Source organism: Elephas maximus, chromosome 2 (assembly GCF_024166365.1).
Source record: "Elephas maximus indicus isolate mEleMax1 chromosome 2, mEleMax1 primary haplotype, whole genome shotgun sequence".
Lineage (NCBI taxonomy): Eukaryota > Metazoa > Chordata > Mammalia > Proboscidea > Elephantidae > Elephas > Elephas maximus.
In genome coordinates, this window is record NC_064820.1 from 189,591,332 (window position 1) to 189,614,939 (window position 23,608).

Consider the following 23,608-nt stretch of genomic DNA (forward strand, 5'->3'; position numbering starts at 1 on the left):
CTTTCCTGATGACATGCCCAAAGTAAGCAAGCCAAAGCCTTAGCATCGTTGCTTCTAAGGAGCATTCTAGTTGTATTTCTTCTAAAACTGATTTGTTCTTCTTTTTTGCCAGCACCACAATTTGAATACATCAAATCATCTTCTGTCTTCCTTTTTTATTGTCCAGCTTTCATATTCATATGAGGCAATTGAAAAGACGATGGCTTGGGACAGGTGCACCTTAGTCATCAAAGTGACATCTTTGCTTTTTAATACTTTAAAGAGGTCTTTGCAGCAGATTTGCCTAGTACAATGCATCGCTTGATTTCATGACTGCTTCTTCCATGGATGTTAATTGTTGATCCAAGTAGAATGAAAACTTTGACTTCAATTTTTTCTCCATTTATCATGATGTTGCTTAGCAGTCCAATACTTTCTATAGCATCCTCATAACACACTTTTGAACCCATTTTTCCTTTCTTAGAATCACAACGACTGTTGGATGTAACATGGATCTGTCTAAATACCCCATGGACACACAGACATGCAAGTTGCAGCTGGAAAGCTGTGAGTATATATCCTAGAGGCCCCTGGGATGATTTTCCTGGGTGGCTTAGATCTGTGTATTCATGAGGAATGTCTTACGGATCGTGTCGTTTCTTTTCTCTGTGTTTATTCACAATGGGTTCAGCCCTACTGGCCATACTTGCAAAGAGATTTAGAGACTGTGCAAAGAAAAACCTTCTAACATTACATCTTCAAGGAGCACCATTGTCAACTGTTACCAAATATTTCCACCTAAGAGTATTATCCCTGACAGCCAAAGGAAATATTTTAATGTAGTTAACAGTCTAGGCCAGCAGTCAGCAAACTACTGCCCACCCTGGCCCAACTCCAGCCCACCACTTGTTTCTATAAGTAAAGATATATTGGAACACATCCATGCCCAGTCATTTACCTAATGTGTATGGCTGCTTTCATGCTACAATAGCAGAGCTGAGTAGTTGCAACAGAGGCTGTATGACCTAAACTGTGGCAATCAAGTTGATTCCGACTCATAGCCACCCTGTAGGACAGATTAGAACTGCCCTATAGGGTTTCCAAGGAGAGGCTGGTGTATTCAATCTGCCAACCTTTTGGTTAGCGGCAGAGCTCTTAACCACAGAGTTTTTAAGCACCTTTAGTAAGCTAATTACATGTGTAATTCCAAGAGGGAGTGGTAACATTTCCCAAACTTATTTAACCATGAAGTTTTGTTTCACTGAATATTTTGCAGACGACTGTTTTATAGAAAACGTTTTGGTGGAAACTGGTCTAGACTAGCACCTAATACCTAAACTTTTAACATTTTATTTATGCCATGGCTATTAATCGTCAGAGGGTCTATGATTTCAGGTGAGTTCCTCATGAATCACTGTATGACTACAATCAGCACCCCCCCCCCCAAAAGAAACACTGCTGCTGTCAATTCTGACTCATAGTGACCCTATAGGACAGAGTAGAACTCCCCCATTGGGTGTCTAAGGAGCGGCTTGTGGATTCAAACCGCCCACTTTTTGGTTTTGCAGCCAAGCTCTTAACCGCTGCGCCACAAGGGCTCCACCCTCACCCTACCATGGATCAAATCAGCCATAGGTGGCTGTAGAAGTTGATGAAGAGGTCATGGACCTATTATCAATACCCCTTTTCATTTGTCAGCAAATACACTCAGGGCTACCCCTTTAGCTCTAGGGCTACCCTTTCAGCTCAAAGAGAATGCTCTGTGTTTACTAGAAAAGCTTCACTATCCATTGCAGAAGTAGAGACACTAGTAGGGAAAGACTTCTAGGAAGAGATGACAAAATGTATTATAGGACCTGAATCTACTCTTTCTTTGGTCTCCTTGACCAAACGAGTTTTCATTAAAAATAATAATATAACATTAATACACAGTAATAAAAGATATTCTTTTTCTAATACTATATCCTCCATTTATCCGTTGCTTACTACAAGCCAGGCACTGTACTAGGTGCCTATCAAACAGTCCTATGAGCTAGATATTGTTTTTTCCATTGTAAACCCATTGCCATTGAGTCGATTCTGACTCACAGCAACCCCAAGTGTGTCAGAGTAGAGTTGTGCTCCGTAGGGTTTTCAAGGCTGTGACCTTCCAGAAGTAGATCACTAGGCCTTTCTGCTAAGGTGCCTCTTATGGACTTGAATCTTAAATCTTTTAGTTGGCAGTGACTGTGTTAACCATTTGCACTACACAGGGACCCCTTACAGATAAAGAAATTGGGATTCACTTTGATTTCGACCTTTCCCAAAGGGACACAGTAAGCAGCAACACTGATACTTGAACACAGGGGCGTTGAGTTCCAAGTCTCGGGCCCTGCCTCTAACAGCCCTTCCCCTGGGCTGGAGAGTCACACAGGGATTTTGTTCCCCTGGGCTGATTTGTGACCTGAACTATACATTTTTCCTGAGTGGGCCATACAGGGCTTTTAAACAGTAATATGGGGATAATAAAAAGCTTTTAATAACTCCTTTCCAGTTTTTCCAGTGTCCATTTATTATCATCATTTTTCCCCAAATTTAGTAACCACATGATGCTTATTTGGGATTCCCTCCACTCTGCTAGAAAGTTAAATCGAATTACGGTGTGATTATCAGCGGTCCCAAACATATTCTTCTACCAGTTACTTTCCATTATGTAGGGCCAAGAACAGTGTATTTCCTTTTCTGTGTCTTAAAAATCATTTCTTCAAGGAAAGTCTTTTGCCTTATCCCAACACCTCAGTTCTACATACCAGTACCAGTTGCCCTTGGGTCAATTCATGGCAATCCCATGTGTATCAGAGTAGAACTGTGCTCCACAGGGTTTTCAATGGTTGATTTTGCAGAAGTAGATCATCAAGCCATTCTTCCAAGGTGTCTTTGAGTGGACTCAAACCTCCAACCTTTTGCTAGCAGCCAAGCATGTTAACCATTTGCACTCACTATCGTCGCCAGCTAGTGTGAATGACTAATTGAGTTCCCCCGACTGTCTATCCTCATTGCAATACTTCCATTTATCCATTCAGCAATTAAAGGACTATTATGTGTTAGACATGGTGGTAGATGTTTGGGATTCAAAGATAAAAACAACGTTCCAGTTCTCAAGCAGTCTACAGTCTAATGGAGGGGACAGAACTTTAAGTAATTATAATAGAAGAAATTATAACAATTAAAAGTAATGCTACTAGGGGAGCCTGGGGGAGTCAGAGGCTTTCTAGGGGAAGTGTCACTTAAATGAGACATGGGGGATTACTAGGAGTTGACCAAGAAGCCAAGGGGTGGGGCTCAGAATCTGCTATGGCATGGAAACAAGAAAGAACACAGCAGAAGTGAGAAACTGCCAATACACAAAGCAGCCATGGACATTTATCACACAGCTGCTTCCATCTTTTAGAAGACGTTGGCTGATAAATATAAAGCTTGATATAGTAATGCCAGCAAATGAGCATTTATCTTGTCATCTGGGGATTCGCTCATGATGAAGAATGAGGATTTATTTTCCATTGATGTGTGTCAAATGAATTCCGGGGCGTTGTTGAGTAGCCTCCATTGTTCCTAAGTAAGCCATCCTGCGATAGGTGTCCTGGGAAAACAATGCTACAGACAGGATTTATTAAGGCACCAGGCATACAGGGGGACAAAAACCGGTTAAGAGCTGGAGACCAGTGGGGCCTCCTTACAATAATAAGGACGCAAGTGCTCCAACATCCGAGAACCACAATCATTATGAGACAGCAATCATTTTTCAGAGGTAGATGTTTAATTAGAGACTCAGAGAGACAGGTTAATTATCTTATTGATTAAATGCGTGCAAAACCTTCATGAAGCAATACGGCTATTGGGCAGCAGAATAAAACTTGAGGTTATCAAAAAGAGAACTCATTTTCAGTGCCACATGGAAAAGGTAATTGCCCTTCATGTGTCATGGCTGTGCTCGTTTCAAATCCCAGGAGGGAGATTCTCCTGGAAACTTCAGTGCTCTGCTTGCACAAATCCCGTCCCCTGTGAGCAGAGAGGATGCTTTTGCCGAACGTTTATTAGCAGTTATTTGGGTACAGAAACCTCACCAAGGGGTTTGGTGTTTTTCTAGCCCCATCCCTACAAAAGATTTGATACCTTCGCACACTTGTTCATATCCATCCAGGGACAGAGCAGTGATAATGCGATGGTTGTGACTGTTTACTGGTCATAAAACCCAAGTGCCCAAGCAGGGACTTTCCTGCTCACTGTTATAAAAACCAGTTGCTGTTGAGCCGACTGTGACTTGTGGCAACCCATTGCATGTCAGAGTACTTGAAAGAGAATTGCTTGAGCCTTACTGTGCTCCAAAGGGTTTTCAGTGGCTGATTTTTCAGGAGATTGCCAGGTGTTTCTTCTGAGACACCTCTCTGGTAGACTCAAATCTCTAACCTCTCCATTGGCAGTCAAGCACACTAACCATTGCACCACCTAAGGATTCCACTCACTTTTATAACTTTTTTTTTTTAATTTCTTTGGGATCCTAGACCTATTTGGACACCTAGCTTCAGTACATGTTGGGTGTTTCCAAGGAAAAGCCCATGGACACTCTTACCTGGAAATCCCCTAAGGGCTCATAAGTATACTTCTCTATGCCATGGAAGGAGAGACAACCCTGCTAGATACTGGCTTCCAGAAGCTAAGACTTAACAAAGCATTAGTCCCAACACTGGAATCCCATTTCCTAGCTGCCTTTGAAAATGAAAGCTGTATGGTTCCATGTCTAAGGTCATGGGTGCTGGAATCACTGGGGTTTTCCCATCACAAACTGTGACTTTGGGTAAGTAATTAACTTCTCTAGACCTCAGTTTCCTCATCAGTGAAGTGGAAAAAATAATAGTAACTAACAAAAAGAGTGGTTTTTAAAACAGTTTTAATGGGTATAATTTATATACTGTAAATTTCACTCATTTCAAGTGTACAATTTCAGTAAAATTTTAGTAAATTTACAGAGCTATGCCACCATTACCATTACTACAATCCAGTGATAGAACGTTTCCATCACCCACCAAAAAATTCCCTCGTGCACATTGACAAACACTCTCCATTCCAACCACCAGCCCCAGGCAACCACTAATCTACTTTCTGTCTCTACACATTTGCCTATTCTGGACATTCCACATCAATGAAATCATACAATATGTGGCCCTTGGTGACTGGCCTCTTTCACTTAGCGTAATGTTTCTGAGGCTTATCCATTCTGTAGCATGTATCAATACCTCATTCTTTTTATTGCTGAGTAGTATTCCTTTGTGTGAATATTTATCTATCACATTTTATCTATCCATTCACCAGTTAATGGACATTTGGCTTGTTTCCACCTTTTGGCTATTATGTATAATGTTGCAATGAACATTTGTGCACAAGTCTTTGTGTGGAATATGATTTTATTTTCCCTGGGCAGATTCGTAGGAGTAGAATGCCAGGTTACATGGTAAACTTATATTGAAGTTTTTAAGAAACTGCAAACTCTTTTCCAAAGTAGTAGTACCATTTTGCATTCCCACCAGCAATGTCTGACCCTTCCAGTTTTTCCACATGCTCACCATTTGGTAATCTCTGTCTTTTTTTATCATAGCCATTTTAACAGGGGTGAAGGGGTATCTCACTGTGGTTTTAAGGTGCTTTTCCCTAATGACTAATGATAGTGAGCATATATTTCTGTGCTTATTAACCATTCATATATCTTCCCAAAGAGATATTTTGAGGATTAAATGAGATGGTACTGTTATAAAGCACGTAGAAATGTAATTGTTCAGTAATGATAGATACTGTTGAAATTACCACCGTGATCACCCCTAGGCTCTGGGACTAGACTTTACTGAGGTATAATACTCAGTAACATATTTTCCTTGTTATCTTGAGCAAGTTACTTAACTTCTTTGCATCTGAGCATTTTCACCTATAAAATGGGTTAAGCATGTAATTCTTGAATTCTAGGGCACATCATTGATTAATAACTTCTTAGGAAAAAAAAAAGTAAGCTCTACTTCAAACATGTAAATCATTTGTAAGGCCCATCCCCATTCAGAGAAGTGAAAAAAAAAAAGTCCATTTTAGAACTGAAAAAAATACAGAAATGTCTACCTTTCAAGTTTGTGACAACATCCCAAACAGAATGTGTCAACATCGTAACATGAATGTTTATATGGAGTGCTGGGGCACAGTGGTTAAGAGCTCAGCTGCTAACCAAAAGGCTGGCAGTTCGAATCCACCAACTGCTCTTTGGAAACCCTGTGTGGCAGTTCTACTCTGCCCTACGTGGGCCACCATGAGTCAGAATCAACTTGACGGCAATGGGTTTGGTTTGTTTTTTGTTGTTATTATTATCAGCTATACAAGATCGAATTGAAATTTATTAAAAAGCATATGTTTCACAGACATTAATAAAGTGGGTGCAGTAACTTTTTTGGCATCTATGCCAGTGTGGAAATATGAACAGACCAGTTCTGAAGTCCCTAAGAGCACTGTCAGAGCTGTTAGATGGTCCTGCAGGGTAGTATCTAGCATAGGCCTTTATGTGTTCAATAAATATCATTTAAATAATGCGGAAGGCCACTCATAGAGACTTGTCATCCACCAGGTCTATACAGTGCTTAACATAAGACCTGTTTTTAGCCACAGGCAAATAGTCCTGGCAGTTTGCTTCATTCTAAATAAACCAGTTGCCCTGGAGTTGGCTCTGACTCAGGGCAACCCCATGTGTGTCTGAATAGAACTGTGCTCCACTGGGTTTTCAATGACTGATTTTTTTCTGAAGTAGATCACCAGGATTTTCTTCCAAGGTGCCTCTGGGTGGACTTGAACCACCAACCTTCCGGTTAGCGGCCAAGCGCTTAACCATTTGCACCACCCAGAGACTCATTCTAAATAGACACTGCAATTATACTTGAGAAGCATACCCATTTTGGACATATCCCCATCAAGACAGAGCTCACGCTGTCCCCAGATCGTAGCTTTTTCCAGACCAACTCAGTCTGAGATGACTTTGCACTGACCGTGACACCCTTTTATTTGCAGGGGGGTACGATGGGAACGACGTGGAGTTCAGGTGGCTGAGAGGGAATGACTCTGTGCGTGGGCTGGAAAACCTGCGGCTTGCTCAGTACACCATACAGCGGTATTTCACCTTAGTCACCTGGTCACAGCAGGAGACAGGTAACTTAGGACAAATTGTACAGAATGGAAATAACCAAACCAAAGTGGAGGGTAGCACTCTGAGTCGTAAATACCATCCCTTCTCCACTTCATTCCTTGCGGGTTCAGGGACTGCTCAGCAGGGCGGGGATGGACGAGTCGCGTTTGGGCTCAGCACTTGGACCTGTTCCACAGCCAGGATTGAAATAGTTCTTTGAAGAGCAGACCTCTGGGCCATCTCTGCAGCCGTGCACCATTACCTCCAAATATGTTGTCATGATTGCTCAAATTCCGCAGCTCCCCGATGCATAAAATCTGTTGATGTTTCTAACTGGAGAACTGGTTCTCTGCCACTGACAAAAAAAAAAAAAAAGAGAGAGAACAAAGTTCATAGGTGAAGACATCAGCTGTACCCAACAAGAGCACAAACAACCTATTTATTCTATGCTGGCAGGAAGGAATTACTTATTCACTTTACTGAAAGGGCTGGATCTCATAGTCTAGGAATTTTTAAATAGATGTTGTCAAAAAAAAACAACATGTGATTTTATAAATCAGCAGTGGCATTTTCTTCTCAATGCCTTATAATCATATTAAGAACGCTTGTTTTCACAAATATTTGCACCCTGAAAAAAACTGTTTTAATGGAGCCTGTTGTTGTTTGAAATCCTGGTGGTGTCGTGGTTAAGTGCTACGGCTGCTAACCAAAGGGTTGGCAGTTTGAATTCGCCAAGTGCTCTTCGGCAACTCTATGGGGCAGTTCCACTCTGTCCTATAGGGACGCTATGAGTCGGAATCTACTCGATGGCACGGGGTTTGGTTCTGGTTTTGGTTGTTGTTAGTTGCCACTGAGTTGGCGCCAACTCGTGGTGACATTATGTATAACAGAACAAAGTGTCCGGTCCTGAGCCATCCTCACAGTCACTGGCGTGTTTGAACACATTGCTGCGGCTGTTGTGTCTATCAGTCCGCCTCATGGAGGGTTTCCCTCATTTTTGCTGACCCTGTTCTTTACCAAACATGATGTCCTTTTCTAGCAATTGGTCTTTCCTGATGATGTGTCCAAAGTAAGCAAGATAAAACCTCGCCATCCTCGCTCCAAAGGAGCATTCTGGCAAAGTTATCTGTACAGCGAGATCATGACTCCATAAAAATTAGGAACTGAACACCATGCATAGAGAAACGACTGGAAAGAAAGAGGATTGTTCCTGATTTTCCTATTTTCTAAAACTTAAGTAAATAGCATATATTATGTTTACAATGGATGATGTAATACATTTTTTTAAAAAATGTTCATAAACTGGGGTTATAGTTGTCATACTTTACCTAGATTCCCATTTTTAGTTCATGCAAAAATGGCTCCCGTTTTCAGGATTATTTAATTCTAGGTAGCACACACCTACTTCGGATACAAAACAGGGTCATTATTTAGTCAGATATTAATTCTAAGTGTTTTTTGAAACACAGACTTTCAAATCAAGGGGATAGTCCCCAGACAAGAGGGCCAAAGGCCTGTTTTTTAATCTTGCTTCTGCCATTAGCTAAGGGTCCTTTCACAAATTGCTTAAACTCCTCGTGCCTCAATTACAGCACCTATAAAGTACTATCATAAAAAAAAAATAGATATCATAAATACCACATCACATCATAAAAACCATGTATCCATAGATAAAGAAATATCTATGGGCCCCTAAAGAGTCCTGGTGGTGCAATTGTTAAGCCCTCTGCTGCTAACCAAAAAGCCTTCGGTTCAAAGCCTCCAGCGCCTCCATGAGAGTAACGACCTGCTCCTGTAAAGATTACATCCTAGTAAACCCTATGTGGCAGTTGTACTCTGTCATATAGGGTCGCTGTAAGCGTGAATTGACTGACAGCACACAACAATGGGGCCCCTAGATTCTGTTTTAGCCTAGCTTATTTTTTTTTTATTATCTCCCCAGTAATGCTTCTGTTGTTTTAGCTATTTAACAGTATCATTCGAAATTTCAGGATTTAATTGGGGGTGGGAGGTGCTCCCTTCCACTACCCTATCTTCCCCAACTCCAATCTGAGCCAGAGAACTATCTCTACACCCTTCTATCTGGCCTACCGCTGGCCAGTAATGTTCTCTCTGCCCTTTGCTCCCCTCCCTTTGATAGAGGCACAGCTTGGTACTCTAACCCATGGGTATATGTTTGGTGCTGTAGTAGCCTATTTGCCACACAGAATTCCATTAATGATAATTCCCTATTACTTACATTCCTTGTGTCTAGTATATATTGAATCATTTCCTAAGAATAACCCCGTAGGATTCTAAGGTACAATCTGAAATCATCAAAAATTAAATTAGATGCACTAGCATTTTGACATCAGACCTATTTTATAGCATTCTTGTAAAATGGACAACCACAGCTATCTTCATTCAGCAGGTATTTATTGAACAACTTCTTTGTGTCTGCAGAACTGAAAGATTCAGGGTCTGCCCCCAAGAAGCTCACAGCCTAGAGAGGTGGACATCCAGGAAACCAGCAGTTATAACGCTGTAGGCGTTCTAGAATAAAGAGAAGCATAAGAAGAAGATTATAAGTGAGGGGGCATTAAAACCCCTATAAATCCATTCTCAGCAACAGCAATTCCTTTTCTTGAAACCATAATGACACTTCTTGATTAACTGGAATATCCGATTACCTAGGTTTTGCAGAGGGCATAATGCGGCTGTAGCTAAGCTAAACATCTGCTGTGTGAGCAGACATGATTTGCATATCTTGTTTACCTTATCAGGAAATTACACACGATTAGTCTTGCAATTTGAGCTTCGAAGGAATGTCCTGTATTTCATTTTGGAAACCTATGTTCCCTCCACTTTTCTGGTGGTGTTATCCTGGGTTTCGTTTTGGATCTCCCTGGATTCAGTTCCTGCAAGAACCTGCATTGGTAAGCCACTCCAACAGGAGGTAGCTAAGAACTGGGTTAGCAGGTCCTTATTTATTTATTTCTTCTACTATTGCTCATTGATATTCACAGGTTAATTCCAGAAGTTGGTATCTTGAGAGATTCTTTGTGGGGGGAGAGGAGTGAGGGAGAGAAAGCAAAAAGGAGAAAAGGAAGCGGGGGGAAAGATACAGAGAGAGACAGAGACAGAAAGAGAGAGATGCAGAAGTGGAGAGAGAGGACAAAGAGAGAGAGAGAGAGACTATTTTAGGAGTAGCGCATTTTTAAACTTATGTTTTACAGTGACACAAAAAGGAGAAATGTGATTAGATGGCCTATTGTCAGTTATTTTGTATACTGAACATCCCCTCTCCAAGGAGAAGACAGAAGACAAAACATCTAGAAAACCACATAATTCATAATTGTAAATAATGAGCAAATAAACCCTGTTCCAGAAGGTCACAGATCTCTCAAAATGAGATATGTTCTGTTTTTCAGTCTTGTCCTGCCAATTCGTGAGTGGAAGGTTAAGTGACCAGTAATGTGGGAACATCTGCTTGTTTTCCCAGGTGTGACCACTGTGTTGTCAATGACCACACTGATGATCGGGTCCCGCACTTCTCTTCCCAACACCAACTGCTTCATAAAGGCCATCGATGTGTACCTGGGGATCTGCTTCAGCTTCGTGTTTGGGGCCCTACTGGAATATGCAGTTGCCCACTACAGCTCCTTACAACAGATGGCAGCCAAAGATAGGGTAAGAATTTTGAGGGCCCTATGGAATTTGTCAGTCACTTGTCCCATGTGCTGTTCTATAAAGATGAGCTGGACTTGGTTCTGCCCTCCAATGATCTACTTTGCTCCAGTTATGCTCAACCTTGTTTGAATGGAGGGGATATCTGAAGTCATGACATCCCTAGAAAGCATCTGCTCTTTTCACCAAATACAATGACATGTTAATATGTTTAATTTTCCAACAGAAAATCACTGTTACAAGTATGCAACATAAAATCACAACCACAAAAACAAGCACCCAAGAAAAACCCAAAAACAAACCAAATATGATCAGCTGTTTACAAGTTTCAGATTAATATATATTTACTATTGAATCCTTTTTGCATTCTTGTATTTTTAAATCTTACAGGTAATGGTTTACTGAAAAACATCTGAAAAAAATCGTTGCTGTTCTTATTAGGTGCAGTGGAGTTGATTCTCACTCATAGTGACCCTACATACAACAGAACGAAACACTGCGTGGTCCTGCTGCAGCCTCACAATTGTCGCTGTGTTTGAGCCCATTGTTGCAGCCACTGTGTCAGTCCCCCTCACTGAGGGTTTTTCCCTTTTTCACTGACCTACTCTACCAAGCATGATATTCTTCTCCAGGGACTGATCCGTCCTGATAACATGCCCAGAGTAAGTGAGATGAAGTCCTCCCATCCTCACTTCTAAGGAGCATTCCGGCTATATGTCTACCAAGACAGATTTGTTCATTCTTCTGGCAGTCCACGGTGTATTCAATTTTCTTCAACACCATAATTCAAATGCATCAATTCTTCTTCAGTCTTTCACATGCATATGAGGCAATTGAAAATACTGTGGCTTGGGGCAGAAGCACCTTAGTCCTCAAAAGTGACATCTTTGCTTTTTAACACTTTAAAGAAGTCTTTTGCAGCAGATTTGCCCAGTGACATGTGTCATTTGATTTCTTGACTGCTGCTTCCATGGACGTTGATTGTGGACTGAGGTAAAATGAAATCCTTGACACCTTCAGTATTTTCTCCATTTGTCATGATGTTGCTTAATTGGTCCAGTTGTGAGAATTTTTGTTTTCTTTATGTTGAGGTATAATCCGTACCGAAAGCTGTAGTCTTTGATCTTCATTAGTAAGTGCTTCGAGTCCTCTTCACTTTCAGCAAGCAAGGTTGTATCATCTGTATATTGCACCTTGTTAATAAGCCTTCCTCCAATGCTGATGCCACATTCTTCTTCATATAGTCCAGCTTCTCAGATTATTTGCGCAGCATACAAATTGAATAAGTATGGTGGAAGGATACAACCCTAATGCACACCATTCATGATTTTAAACCATAAAGTGTCCCTTTGTTCTGTTCGAATGACTTCCTCTTGGTCTATGTACAGTTGCCACAAGAGCACAATTAAGTTTCTATAATTCCTATCCTTTGCAATGACATTCATAATTTTTTATGACCCACACAGTCAAATGCCTTTGCATAGTTAATAAAACACAGGTAAACATTTTTCTAGGGTTCTTTGTTTTTAACCAAGATCCATCTGATATCAGCAATGATACCATTCATTCCATGTCCTCTTCTGAATCCAACTTGAGTTTCTGGTAGTTCCCTGTTGATGTACTGCTGCAACTGTTTTTGAATGATCTTCATCAAAATTTTACTTGTGTGTGATATTGATGATACCATTTGATAATTTCAGCATTCTGTCGGATCACCTTTCTTTGGAATGGGCACAAATACAGATCTCTTCCACTTGGTTGGACAGGTAGTTGTCTTCCAAATTTTTTGGCATAGACAAGTGAGCACTGTCTCTGTTTGTTGAGAGCACTGTCTCTGTTTGTTGAAACATCTCAACTGATATTCCATCAATTCCTGGAGTCTTGTTTTTTGCCAGCGCCTTCAGTGCATCTTGGATTTCTTTCAATACCATCAGTTCTTGATCATATGCTACCTCCTGAAATTCTTTTTGATACAGTTACTCTGGGTCCACTTTCTTTTGATGCTCCCTGCGTCCTTCAATATTTTGCCCATAGAATCCTTCAATATTGCAACTTGAGGCTTGAATTTTTTCTTCAGTTTTTTCAGCTTGAGAAATGTCAAGCATGTTCTTCCCTTTTGGTTTTCTAACTGCAGGTCTTTGGACATTTCATTATAATACTTTACTTTGTCTTCTCGAGCTGCCGTTTTAAATCTTCTGTTCAGCTCTTTTATTTCATCATTTCTTCCATTTGCTTTAGCTACTCTAAAAAAATTGGATTGCAACAAATTTCTTGATTAGCACATTTTTCTGCTAATTGGGAAAGACGGTTTATCAGTGGAACACCCTGATCCAGAAATCAGAATAATCATTAAAAAATATTATTTTTGAGCATTTACTGTGTCCCTCAGGACACAGTAACAAGCCCTTTGCAAATATTATATCATTTAAAATAGTCATAAAAACTCAGTAAGATTGTTATCTCTATTTCATAGTTTTGGAATCTGAGGAGCAGGAGGGTGACTTACCCCAGAGGACGCAGACAGTAAGATGTAGAGCTAAATCTGGTTTATTCGAAAGCCTGTTATTCCACTTGCAGTGGGTAATGGGCAACAGGCCATGCTCTCTCTTCACCATTACTCTTTACAGGTCCAAAGGTCCGTGGGACTCTTTGGAAGCCCAATTTGAGAGGCAACTAAAGCTCATGCTAAAAAGCCAAGAGTATGGTAGGGATCCAACACAGAAGAAGAAGAAGAAAAAAAAAAAAAAAGACACAGAAGAGGCACCTACTTTTAGCAAAGTACTAGAACTCCAGAGAGTCTAAAGAGAGAAAATGAGGAACCGGAGTATTCCAAAGACCCAGTGGCCTTTTCCTCATGCTTGACTATTGTGAACAACTTTTGATAGCCATGTCAGCTGTAACTGATCATCATGTACTGACCAAAGAAGAATATGAATTCCATTTATCTTACTCCCTATGGGCTTTGAAGGAACAATGGTTGATTACAAAAAATATATATGAATTTTCTAGATTGACCAAAAGGGCTTGAGAATTCCTGATATCCCCCAGAAAAACCTAATAGTGCTATAGAGCTCTGTAGAACCTATAGAGCTTTGTGTGTGACAATAGCTGCATTATGGAGCACTTGTTGTGTCCTAAACACCTTATCAACATCTTATTTAGTCCACCAGCATCCCTAACAGATAGATAAAAAATTTTTTCAGCTTTTCTTTTTTTTTTTTATTTCACTTTAGATGAAGTTTTATGGAACAAGCTAGTTTCTCATCAAACAGTACACACATTGTTCTATGACATTGGCTAACAACCCCCTGACATGTCAACACTCTCCCTTCTAAACACTGGGTTCCCTATTACCAGCTTTTCTGTTCCCTCCTGCCTTTCAGTCTCAGCCCCAGGGCTGGTGCGCCCCTTTAGTCTTGTTTTGTTCCATGGGACTGTTCAGTCTTTGGCTGAAGGGTGAACCTCAGGAGTGACCTCATTACTGAGCTGAAAGGGTGTCCAGGGGCCATACTCTCAGCGTTTCTCCATTCTCACTCAGGCTAGCAAGTCTGGTCTTTCTTTTCGAGATAAAACCCAGACCCAGTGCTGTCGAGTTGATTCTGACTCATAGGAACCCTATAGGACAGGGTAGAACTGCCCCATAGAGTTTACAAGGAGTGCCTGGCAGATTTGAACTGCCAGCCCTTTGATTAGCAACCGTAGCACTTAACCACTACGCCACCAGGGTTTCCTTCTTTTTGAGATAGATAACATTATTATCCCAGTTTTACTATTGAGGAATGCCACTCAAAGAGAGGAGGAAGCTTATCCAATACCCCACACCTAGTTGATAGCCTGTCCAAGGATGCAAACCCCACTCTCTCTGACTTCTCTAAACATCCCACATGCTGTGTTAGAGCACCATATTGGAGAATGACGATGCCCTGGAATTACAAGGGGCATCACTGTTTCGGTTTGTGTGGCAAGATCTTAAAACGCTCCTAATTTCTGTTATCTCTCATCATCAATTACCCTATCATTCTCCCTGGAACAGAATAGAATTCATCAAACACCTACTAAATGCTTTACATAGTTTATGACACTTAATCTGCCCATCAGCCTCATAAGGTAGGTATTAGTATCATCAACATTTTCCAGGCAAGGAAATCTATTCTTGAAAGGATTAATGTGTCTAAACTTTTACAATAGTGAGAGGCCCGAATGGGATTTGGAGCCAGGTCTGCTAACTTCAGAGTCTGAGCATTTGGCCATTATATGCTCTGCATGTGTAGAGTGGGCAATGGTTGTTCTTTCCAGTTTACATGTTGATGGCCTAGAGATGTCGTTATTGCCAGCCGGCCTCCAACTCAGTGACCCCATACACAACAGAACAAAACATCAGATCTTGCATCATCCTCTTGATTGGTTGGTGATTAGGACCATTGTGATCCATGGGGTTTTTTCATTGGTTGCTTTTTGAAAAGAGCCCTGGTAACACAGTGGTTAAGTGCTCAGCTGCTAAGTGAAAGGTCAGCAGTTCAAACCCACCAGAGACTCAATGGAAGAAAGATGTGGCAGTCTACTTCCATAAAGATTTATTGCCTCAGAAACCCTATGGGGTAAGTTCTACTCTATCCTATAGTGTTACTATGAGTCAGAATCAACTCCATGGCAATGGATTTGTTTTGTTTTGTTTTGTTTTTTGAAAGTAGATCGCCAGGCCTTTCTTCCTGCTCTTAGTCTAGAAGCCCTGCTGAAACCTTCATAACAACTTGCAAGCCTTCACTGACAGATGGGTTGTGGCTGTATATGAGGCACATTGGCCAGAAATTGAACCTGGGTCTCCCGCATGGAAGGCAAGAATTCTACCACTGAACCACCACTGCCTTGGACCTAGAGAAGGGTACCTACAGGCAGGATAACAGGACTGCCAAGCCTGGCTTACCAGCCAGTTTCCAAGACACTAAATGCCACACCCTATTAAACCTAATTATTCAGTACTTAGGTCTCTAAACTTTTTATTAGTTCATTATCCACTGATTTATTTTGCCGAATTAAGTCCTTGGAGCTAATTGCATTGTCTTTAAACTAGGGGACAGCTAAGGAAGTGGAAGAAGTCAATATTACTAACGTCATCAACAGCTCCATCTCCAGCTTTAAACGGAAGATCAGCTTTGCCAACATTGAAATCTCCAGTGATAAAGTCAACTATAGCGACCTGACAATGAAAACCAGTGACAAGTTCAAGTTTGTCTTCAGAGATAAAATGGGCAAGATTATCGACTGTTTCACAATTCAAAACCCCAGCAATGTTGATCGGTATTCCAAGCTTTTGTTTCCTTTGATTTTTATGCTGGCCAATGTATTTTATTGGGCATACTACCTGTATTTTTGAGACTCTAATCTTGAATTTTTTGCATGCTGCTGGTCTTCAACAGAACAAGGTAATGATGTTAATGTTACCCTAATCCAAATAGGCACCCTAACTCAATGGTGCTGCAAGTCACTAAAATAATATTTATTTCTCTGAAAAGAATTGACCTCAAACCATTATTCTAAGCTATGTAGAAGTCCTACCATTACAGGGTTTTGAGAAAGAAACATCAGCCCATTACTCTTTTAAGTTTTTGAAGGACATCCCTGCAGATCCCAAGACGATAAGCCCACTCAGGGTTGACTATGTGGTCAATGGCTCCCTGGTCTGCATTTTTGTCGTTGTTAGTTGCTGTGGAGTTGATTTCAACACACAGTGACCCCGTGTGTGCAGAGTAGAACTACACTCCATAGGGTTTTCAAGGTTGTGACCTTTTAGAAGCAGATGGCCAGGACTTTCTTCCAAGGCTTCTCTGCCTGGGCTTGAAATGCCAGCTTTTCAGCTGGTAATTGAGTGCTTCACCATTTGTGCCACACAGGAATTTTGGTCTGCATTTACCTCTCATATAAAAAATGAGAAGAAGACCATTACATGCATTAGGTAACCCTCAAGTGTTAGGGGTTGTTTCTAAATTAACAATACATGGTATTTACTAAATTTCTTCAGTGCTTATAAAATGCACTGCTGCCTATTTAGACAGTAACATCTTCTAGTTTTTGTTTTTTATTAAAATGAAATGTGAGCCTATGTCAGTTTACTGGAATTCACTGCACAGTTACTGATAACTCAACACCAAGGTGATTTTTCAATATATTATTTAATACCAAAGCAGAATTGTCCCCAAATTCCAAAAAGTCCTGCCGCCAAGAAATCAAATGTAAACAAAGAAAAATTTAGTGGATCAGTAATCTCAGTGGCATCACTACGGGGGTGTGCGGGTGTGAACCACACCAGGTGACACTGTCAGAGGCAGTGACACCAAACTGACTGTCTATAAAATTTGTGTGCAGTGTTCTAGCAGAAATTTGGTTTTTATAAAAATATCCTTGTAGTTAGTTATGACAGCAGAAACATTTTTCATAAGCCCAGCTTACACGTACCGATATAACTACAAGGCTACAACTCTATGCTCATTTACTTTCGAACCTTCTAATGCCTTCCAGTCAGAGCTGTCACTATTACCCAATTTCAGTGATTCTTCGAATAACGTTGTTTTCGTTGTTGCTGGTTGTTTTACAGTTGCTGATTCTGTCAAATGTTCTGGTGTTTTAGCTACAATATTGTAGTAATTAGTATTTGTGAACCTATAGCAATAACTTTTTTGAGAAGGAGGTAGTAATTAAAAGAAAAAATCAAAAAAGGCTTCTGCTTAGTTAGTAGTGATGTTGTAACTAATAATGTGGTAATTCAATGTAGAAAGGCTTTACAAAACCATTTTTTGTTAGTATCATATAATCTAACCTGACATAAAGACTTGCAGAACTGAGTCCATTTTCCAGCTGCCTTTATTCACATACTTTTTTCTAGTGCCATTGCATACTAGTGAGGTGCTAAAAACAGTAAGCTGACACATTCAGAGATTCAGAGAGTTCCCTGTCAATTCTACTGCACTGACCCTGAGCAACTCTTTTCCCCAACAGCAGATCCCTTGCATCCTTCCAAGAGGAGCTTCAATTCCTGTGCTGTAATGACCAGGAATGATGCTTGTTAGATAACCAGCTTCATTCCCCAGGAGCGAATGGCTTAGCTCAGTAAATTCAGCTTTGCTCAGATGCCAGCCTTCTAGCTGGACTCCTCTGAGTGGCTCATCATTGCGTGAGCAAGAGGATGTTGGCCCTGAGTTCTGAACTTTCTGAGTAACAATGGGACATGTTACAGAATCTACTTTCAGACTGCAAATAAGGCATCTTCTCCAAGTTCAGCCAGCCTGATCTTAACATAAGAAGCACCAGTGTGTACCTTCCCCTGCTTATTGGCCAAGCTAAGCGAACAGTTGTATAACTGATGCTTTGCAACTGCACCAGGATAAAGGCTTCCGGTTCAGCCTCAATCGTTTTAAAGAACCTTGCCATCTCTAATTCTTTAGCTTCCTTTTCTAATAAATGCATGCCTTACCCCTCCTTTCAGGTAAACCATGGCTTTGGAAGATTATTTCTCTTTCAACAGGCCAAGAAAATGGTAAGGTCCAATGCAGAAGAGGTGTTAGTAACCCCGTATATCTACAGGCTCTTACTCTTTTTCCCATTACGATAGTTCTCATCATTCAGTTTCTATGAATTTGATCAGCTGGGTATTTAACAATAAAATGTTTTTAATGGGAATGGGGGAATTAAAAGAGGTGGAATGTGACTGTAAGTTTAATTGTATTTATGACCTAAAAAAGAGAAAATTTAAAAGGAAATATTTTTGCTTTTAAATCCTGTTCAAGCATTATGTGAACAAAACTGTAAAGACGTGAAACTGTGAAATAAATACACCAAATTAGCAAATCAATTGGTCATCTCTAGAATGAATGTTGTAAGAGTCTATCTGGAAAAAGGATACATCATAGTGCACAATGGGTTCATACTCTGCCACCTTCATGTTCCGCCATCCCAGACAGCGCACACACACTCTCCCTCCCCTCCCTGCCCCCGCCCCACTATTTCCTACCAAGGAAGATAAATACTAGTGACACAGTCAATTTTTTAATTGACCCCACAGCACTTCCCTTGCAATTAAACAGCTGGGCCTGGTGATGCTGAAAGATGCAATTCTAAGAAACTACCGCACATCCCCTTCTAAGTCTTCTTTATTATTCTGAAATTCTGTTTTGTTGTTGCATGATAGTTTTATAGTCTGAGAATACACTTTGGAAACAGTTTCTTCTTTAGCTTTGTATCACTCTGCATTTTATGCAGGTTCTCAGTAAAATACATCCTAATATTTTAGATCTGCCCCATGTATCCTACCTAAGTCAATCCCAGGATTATTCAACATACTGATTTATTGGATGAAAATATCAAGAATAGCCTCTTCAAATTTCCCAAAGACATGAAACTAGGTGTGGTTGGGAATATTCTAAGTCATAGATATATAATTTTAAATTATTTTGATATTGAGAATAAGCAGTCTTATCAATATAGGAACATATTTAATAACATGATAAAGGGTTAATTTCAAATGAAAGAGAAATGGAGAAATGAGCATAGCAGAAAAGAGCGTGAGATCATAGTAGGCCACAAGCTCCAAATGAGTGGGCAATGGAGTACCAATAGGAGAAAAAGTACTGTATGGGTTTTCAGTGCCAGGAAAGTATAGTGATGATCTGTAATTAGGGGGAATTTGACATCCAGGCTTGAGACACAGTCTTTCTTCAATGCTGTGCAGTACACTTATATATACAGAGCAGCTCTTCTCAGCAGCTGGCCTTGTAGTAAAGACTTATCACTCTATAATATGTTTACACCAAAACTCCTTGCTCCCTTAAGACATATATATTCTTTAAATTGACTCTTAACAGATAAAGGAATTATACTCCTATATATGGTCAGCGTAATTTATGTTCTGTACCAATGATATTTAAAATGAGTGAAAGAACAATTAAGTACACACTTCATGTGTGTTTTGGATAATTAAAAATGAATATATTAAATACACATGATTTTCGTAGGTTTTGGAGTGAATATATATATATGTGTCAGACTGCAGTATATTTGAGCTGAAAAACATTGAGTCCATTTTGGGTACCACACTTTTAAGAAGAGTATACAGACATAGTAAAAGAGTCTGAGAAAAATAACAGAAGTGATTAAAATAATGGAAAGCGGGACCAATAAGAAGAAGCTTTTGCACCTTGAAAATCAAGGCTAAGTGATAATGACTGTCATTATTAAGTTTGAGAAGGATTTTGTACAAGGAACATGCAGGTCCACTATTCACTTGAGTAAATGAACTGAATAAAAGTAAGCAGACATAAATGAACTTAAGAGAAAGCCTAATTATTTAGAAGGAAGAAAATGTACATGTTGCATAACGAAATGTAGTTAAATAATCAAATGCTCAGGTAAGCTTCTAGTCTCCATCTGGAAATTTCCCTTGGCAGCAAACAATCATCTCTCCTTTGGTTCTGCCATCTACCTGCCTGAAAGCAGATGGCTGTATTGTACCAGGTAATTTTGGGACACTGTAGATTCAGGGAGCCGCCTCTCGCTGCAGAAAATTCAAGTGTCATAAAAGCATTGCTAGCATAAAATGTATGCTGAGGAATATTCTTGGTTGCTCATGCAGTTGAACTCCAAAATTTTGGTTTCTTTTCAGAGACTTGAAGGGAAGTTGTATGATTCGCAGCCTTCAATGACTTGGATGTGGAATAGGGCTTGACCATCCTATCTCATTATATATAATTATGCCTTTCCAGAAGCTAGAGAAGAAGCAATCCCATTTGGAAAACAGGAAGGTAGAACAAAACATGAAAAGTGAATGGGCAGTGGATCTTGGTTCAGTGTCTCTGTGATCTCTGAGGACATCTGCGTCTACAAGCCAGCTATCTATTGTGCCCTAAACGCAGACTAGAGCCAAGGACTAGAAAGGTCTTGGAGACTGAGGTAGCCCATGCACTTTCTCATCAAGTCAGGGCAGGTGATTATATTGCTAAAATCCTCAAGGAACAGGATTTCATACTTCATCACCTGAATCTCCATTTTCATCTGGAATTTTCTCCTCCTGCCCAAAAGAGAAACACAGTTAACATGCTGTGCAGAAAACAGCAGGCCTGAGACCACTACCCTTAGAAAGGTCTGCTTGCAAGGTTGGTCCCTTGGCTGGCACCTGGGAACTTAGATTTCTGACTAATAAGAGTTGCTTACTATGCCTAAAGTATTCACACAAACAATGTGATTTATGCTGAACACTTGCTTTCCTCCTGGGAATGTGGAATTTTGGTACATGTTAGGCATAGTGTGCCTATATAACCAGCTCCCCAACACAAATGCTGTACACTGAGTTTCTAATCTGCTTCCCTGGTAGACAACACTTCACACATGTTGTCACAATGCCATGTTGGAGGAATTAAGCACATCCTATGTGACTCCATGGGGAGAGGACTCTTGGAAGCTTACACCTGGTTTCCTCCAAGCTTGCCCCATGAGCCTTTTCCCTTTGCTGATTTTGCTTTGCATTCTTTTGCTGTCAGGGGTGGATTATCCAATAAGCAAGGTAAGCATGGGTTTAACTAAAGATTAATAAGTGAGCACAAGTAAACCCATGCTTAGCTTGTGTGATGGTTAAGATTGTGTGTCACCTTGGCTGGGCCATGTTCTCGGTGTTTATATGTGATCATTCCCATGATTGAATCTGCTGTGAGTGGACAATTAGTTGAAAGAGAGTTTCCTTGGGGATGTGGCCTGCATCCAAATATAAGCAGACTTTCTGGCTTCTTTGCTTATTCTGGATCCTGCACTGCCTCCTGTTCATCTGACCTCCAGCTCTTGGGACTTGAGCTACCAACTTAACTGCAGATCTTGGAATTCGTCAGTCTTCACAGCCTGAGAGCAGGAGCCTGCTCTCTGACCTTCCAATCTTGGGTTCGCCAGCCCCTGTGGCTATGTGAATTGAGAGGAGCCTCCGTCCTGATACACAGACTTGGGACCTTTCAGCCTGTACGATCATGATGGCCATTTCCTTGATATAAATCTCTCTATATATACACACGCTTTACTGGTTTTGCTTCTCTAGAGAACCTAGCCTAAGACACCTTGCTTACTAAGTCATCTGCCTCTATCAGGGACTGTAAATTTGAAAAGAAGCTTTGATTCTATAGGAAGGTGCTGTGAGGTTGGGAGAGAGACAGATACTAGCCATACCAAGAAGTAGGATCTTTGATGTGGTGAAACGATGTGAAATTGTTCACTACATTAGTAAGTAAGCACAAGCAGGTCCATGTTTACATTGCTAATTGGATAATTCGTCCCTTTTTACTGTAATATATCATAGCCATGAGTATGACTATATGCCTAGTCCTGCGAGTCCGCTTAGCAAATCATCAAACCTGAGGGTGGTCTTGGGACCCCTGGAATCCATGTCTTGGAGCAGTGACTCCCATATCTGGTTGAGCATATGACTCACTGTTGGAGCTTTATAGACAAGATCCATGGGCCTCACCCCAGACCTGTGGACTCAAGATCTGTATTTCTCAAATCTCTCCAAATGTTTTTGATGTGTGGCCAGATGGGAAGACAGATGCCAAATGCCTTTGTGGAAAAGAGAACGGCTGCATGAAAACTGCATTTTCTGAGAAGAATAATAACATAGTGTGTCTGCCACACGGAAGGCAAAAGTCCAAGTGAATATGACTATTGAATACAAATAATGTATAGAGCCTACAGTAAGCAAAATTTTCTCTTTGTCTCATTGTATCTTACAGTTTGGTGCAAAGAAGGAACAGGACAAATTCTATTTCTGATAGGGCCTAAAAGTGACACAAAGTCATCCACTGATAAACATGTGGTTGAAGAGTCAGGGAGATGTATGGGGATACAGCATGTAGCCAGAGATTTTGGCTTTTGCAATAGATAGAGGGGTCCACTGGTTTGAATGATGCTTCACAGGCAGTTCTCAAGGAGGTGCAGGGTATGGTCCCAAAGTCTCATTAAGAACTCTCATTAGAGTAACAAAGGGAGAGGGCTCAGCTGAGAAATATGAGAACATCATAGGGCATCTCCCAACTCCAACACCTTTCTCATTCTTACAGCCTCTTTCTGCCTGGCCTGCCAACTTATTCTACATCCGCACTGAAGGCTGAGGCCTTACAAGTTTAGCCAGAGTCTGAATTGTTGTGGTTATTTTTGTTAGCATCAAGTCAGCTCCGACTCATGGCAATCCCACATACAAGAAAACAAAACATTGCCCTGTCCTGCATCATCCTCACAATTGTTGGTGTGCTTGAGTCCATTATTGCAGTAACTGTGTATTTTGAGTTCCTTCCAACCTGGGAGGCTCATCTTCTAGCACTAAATCAGAGAATGTTCTATTGTGATCCATAGAGTTTTCTTAGGATGCCTTTTGGCAGTGGATCACCAGGCCTTTCTTCCTGGTCTGTCTTAGCCTGGTAGCTCTGCTGAAAACCATCCACCACGGGTGAGCTTGTTGGTATTTGAAATACCAGTGGCATTGCTTCCAGCATGGCAGCAACACATGAGACAACATAGAATGACAAATTGACAGACACGTGGTAGAGAGTCTAAATTACATTATACTGGACTTCTGACCATAGACAGAAGCACCACACTTTCCCTCCTCAGCAAAGACCTCAAAAACTAAGTAAAACAGAGACAAATGTCATTCTTGCAATCTGAAGTGTCAAATGAAAAGATAAAGAACTCAGCCAAGCACGAAATGGAATAAGAAACTGACAGAGGACAGTGAGGAGAGATAACCTGGTG

The 23,608-nt window shown here is 40.7% G+C and overlaps 1 protein-coding gene across 4 annotated transcripts in view; it reads left to right on the plus strand.

Annotated features, from left to right (window-relative positions):
* The window catches only part of GABRP (gamma-aminobutyric acid type A receptor subunit pi), a 33,761-nt gene extending 15,094 nt beyond the window's left edge, over window positions 1-18,667 (plus strand). For 2 of the 4 annotated variants that reach the window (XM_049874302.1, XM_049874306.1), the window contains 5 exons: window positions 464-546; window positions 7,054-7,191; window positions 9,931-10,083; window positions 10,650-10,837; window positions 15,906-18,667. In XM_049874302.1, coding sequence (XP_049730259.1) covers window positions 464-546; window positions 7,054-7,191; window positions 9,931-10,083; window positions 10,650-10,837; window positions 15,906-16,208 — 865 coding nt within the window. In that variant the 3' untranslated portion in view covers window positions 16,209-18,667. Of the gene's footprint in view, window positions 1-463; window positions 547-7,053; window positions 7,192-9,930; window positions 10,084-10,649; window positions 10,838-11,275; window positions 11,489-15,905 lie in introns of those variants that run through there. The other 2 variants (XM_049874305.1, XM_049874307.1) reach the window with 2 other exon arrangements.
* Window positions 18,668-23,608: the final 4,941 nt, after the last annotated feature.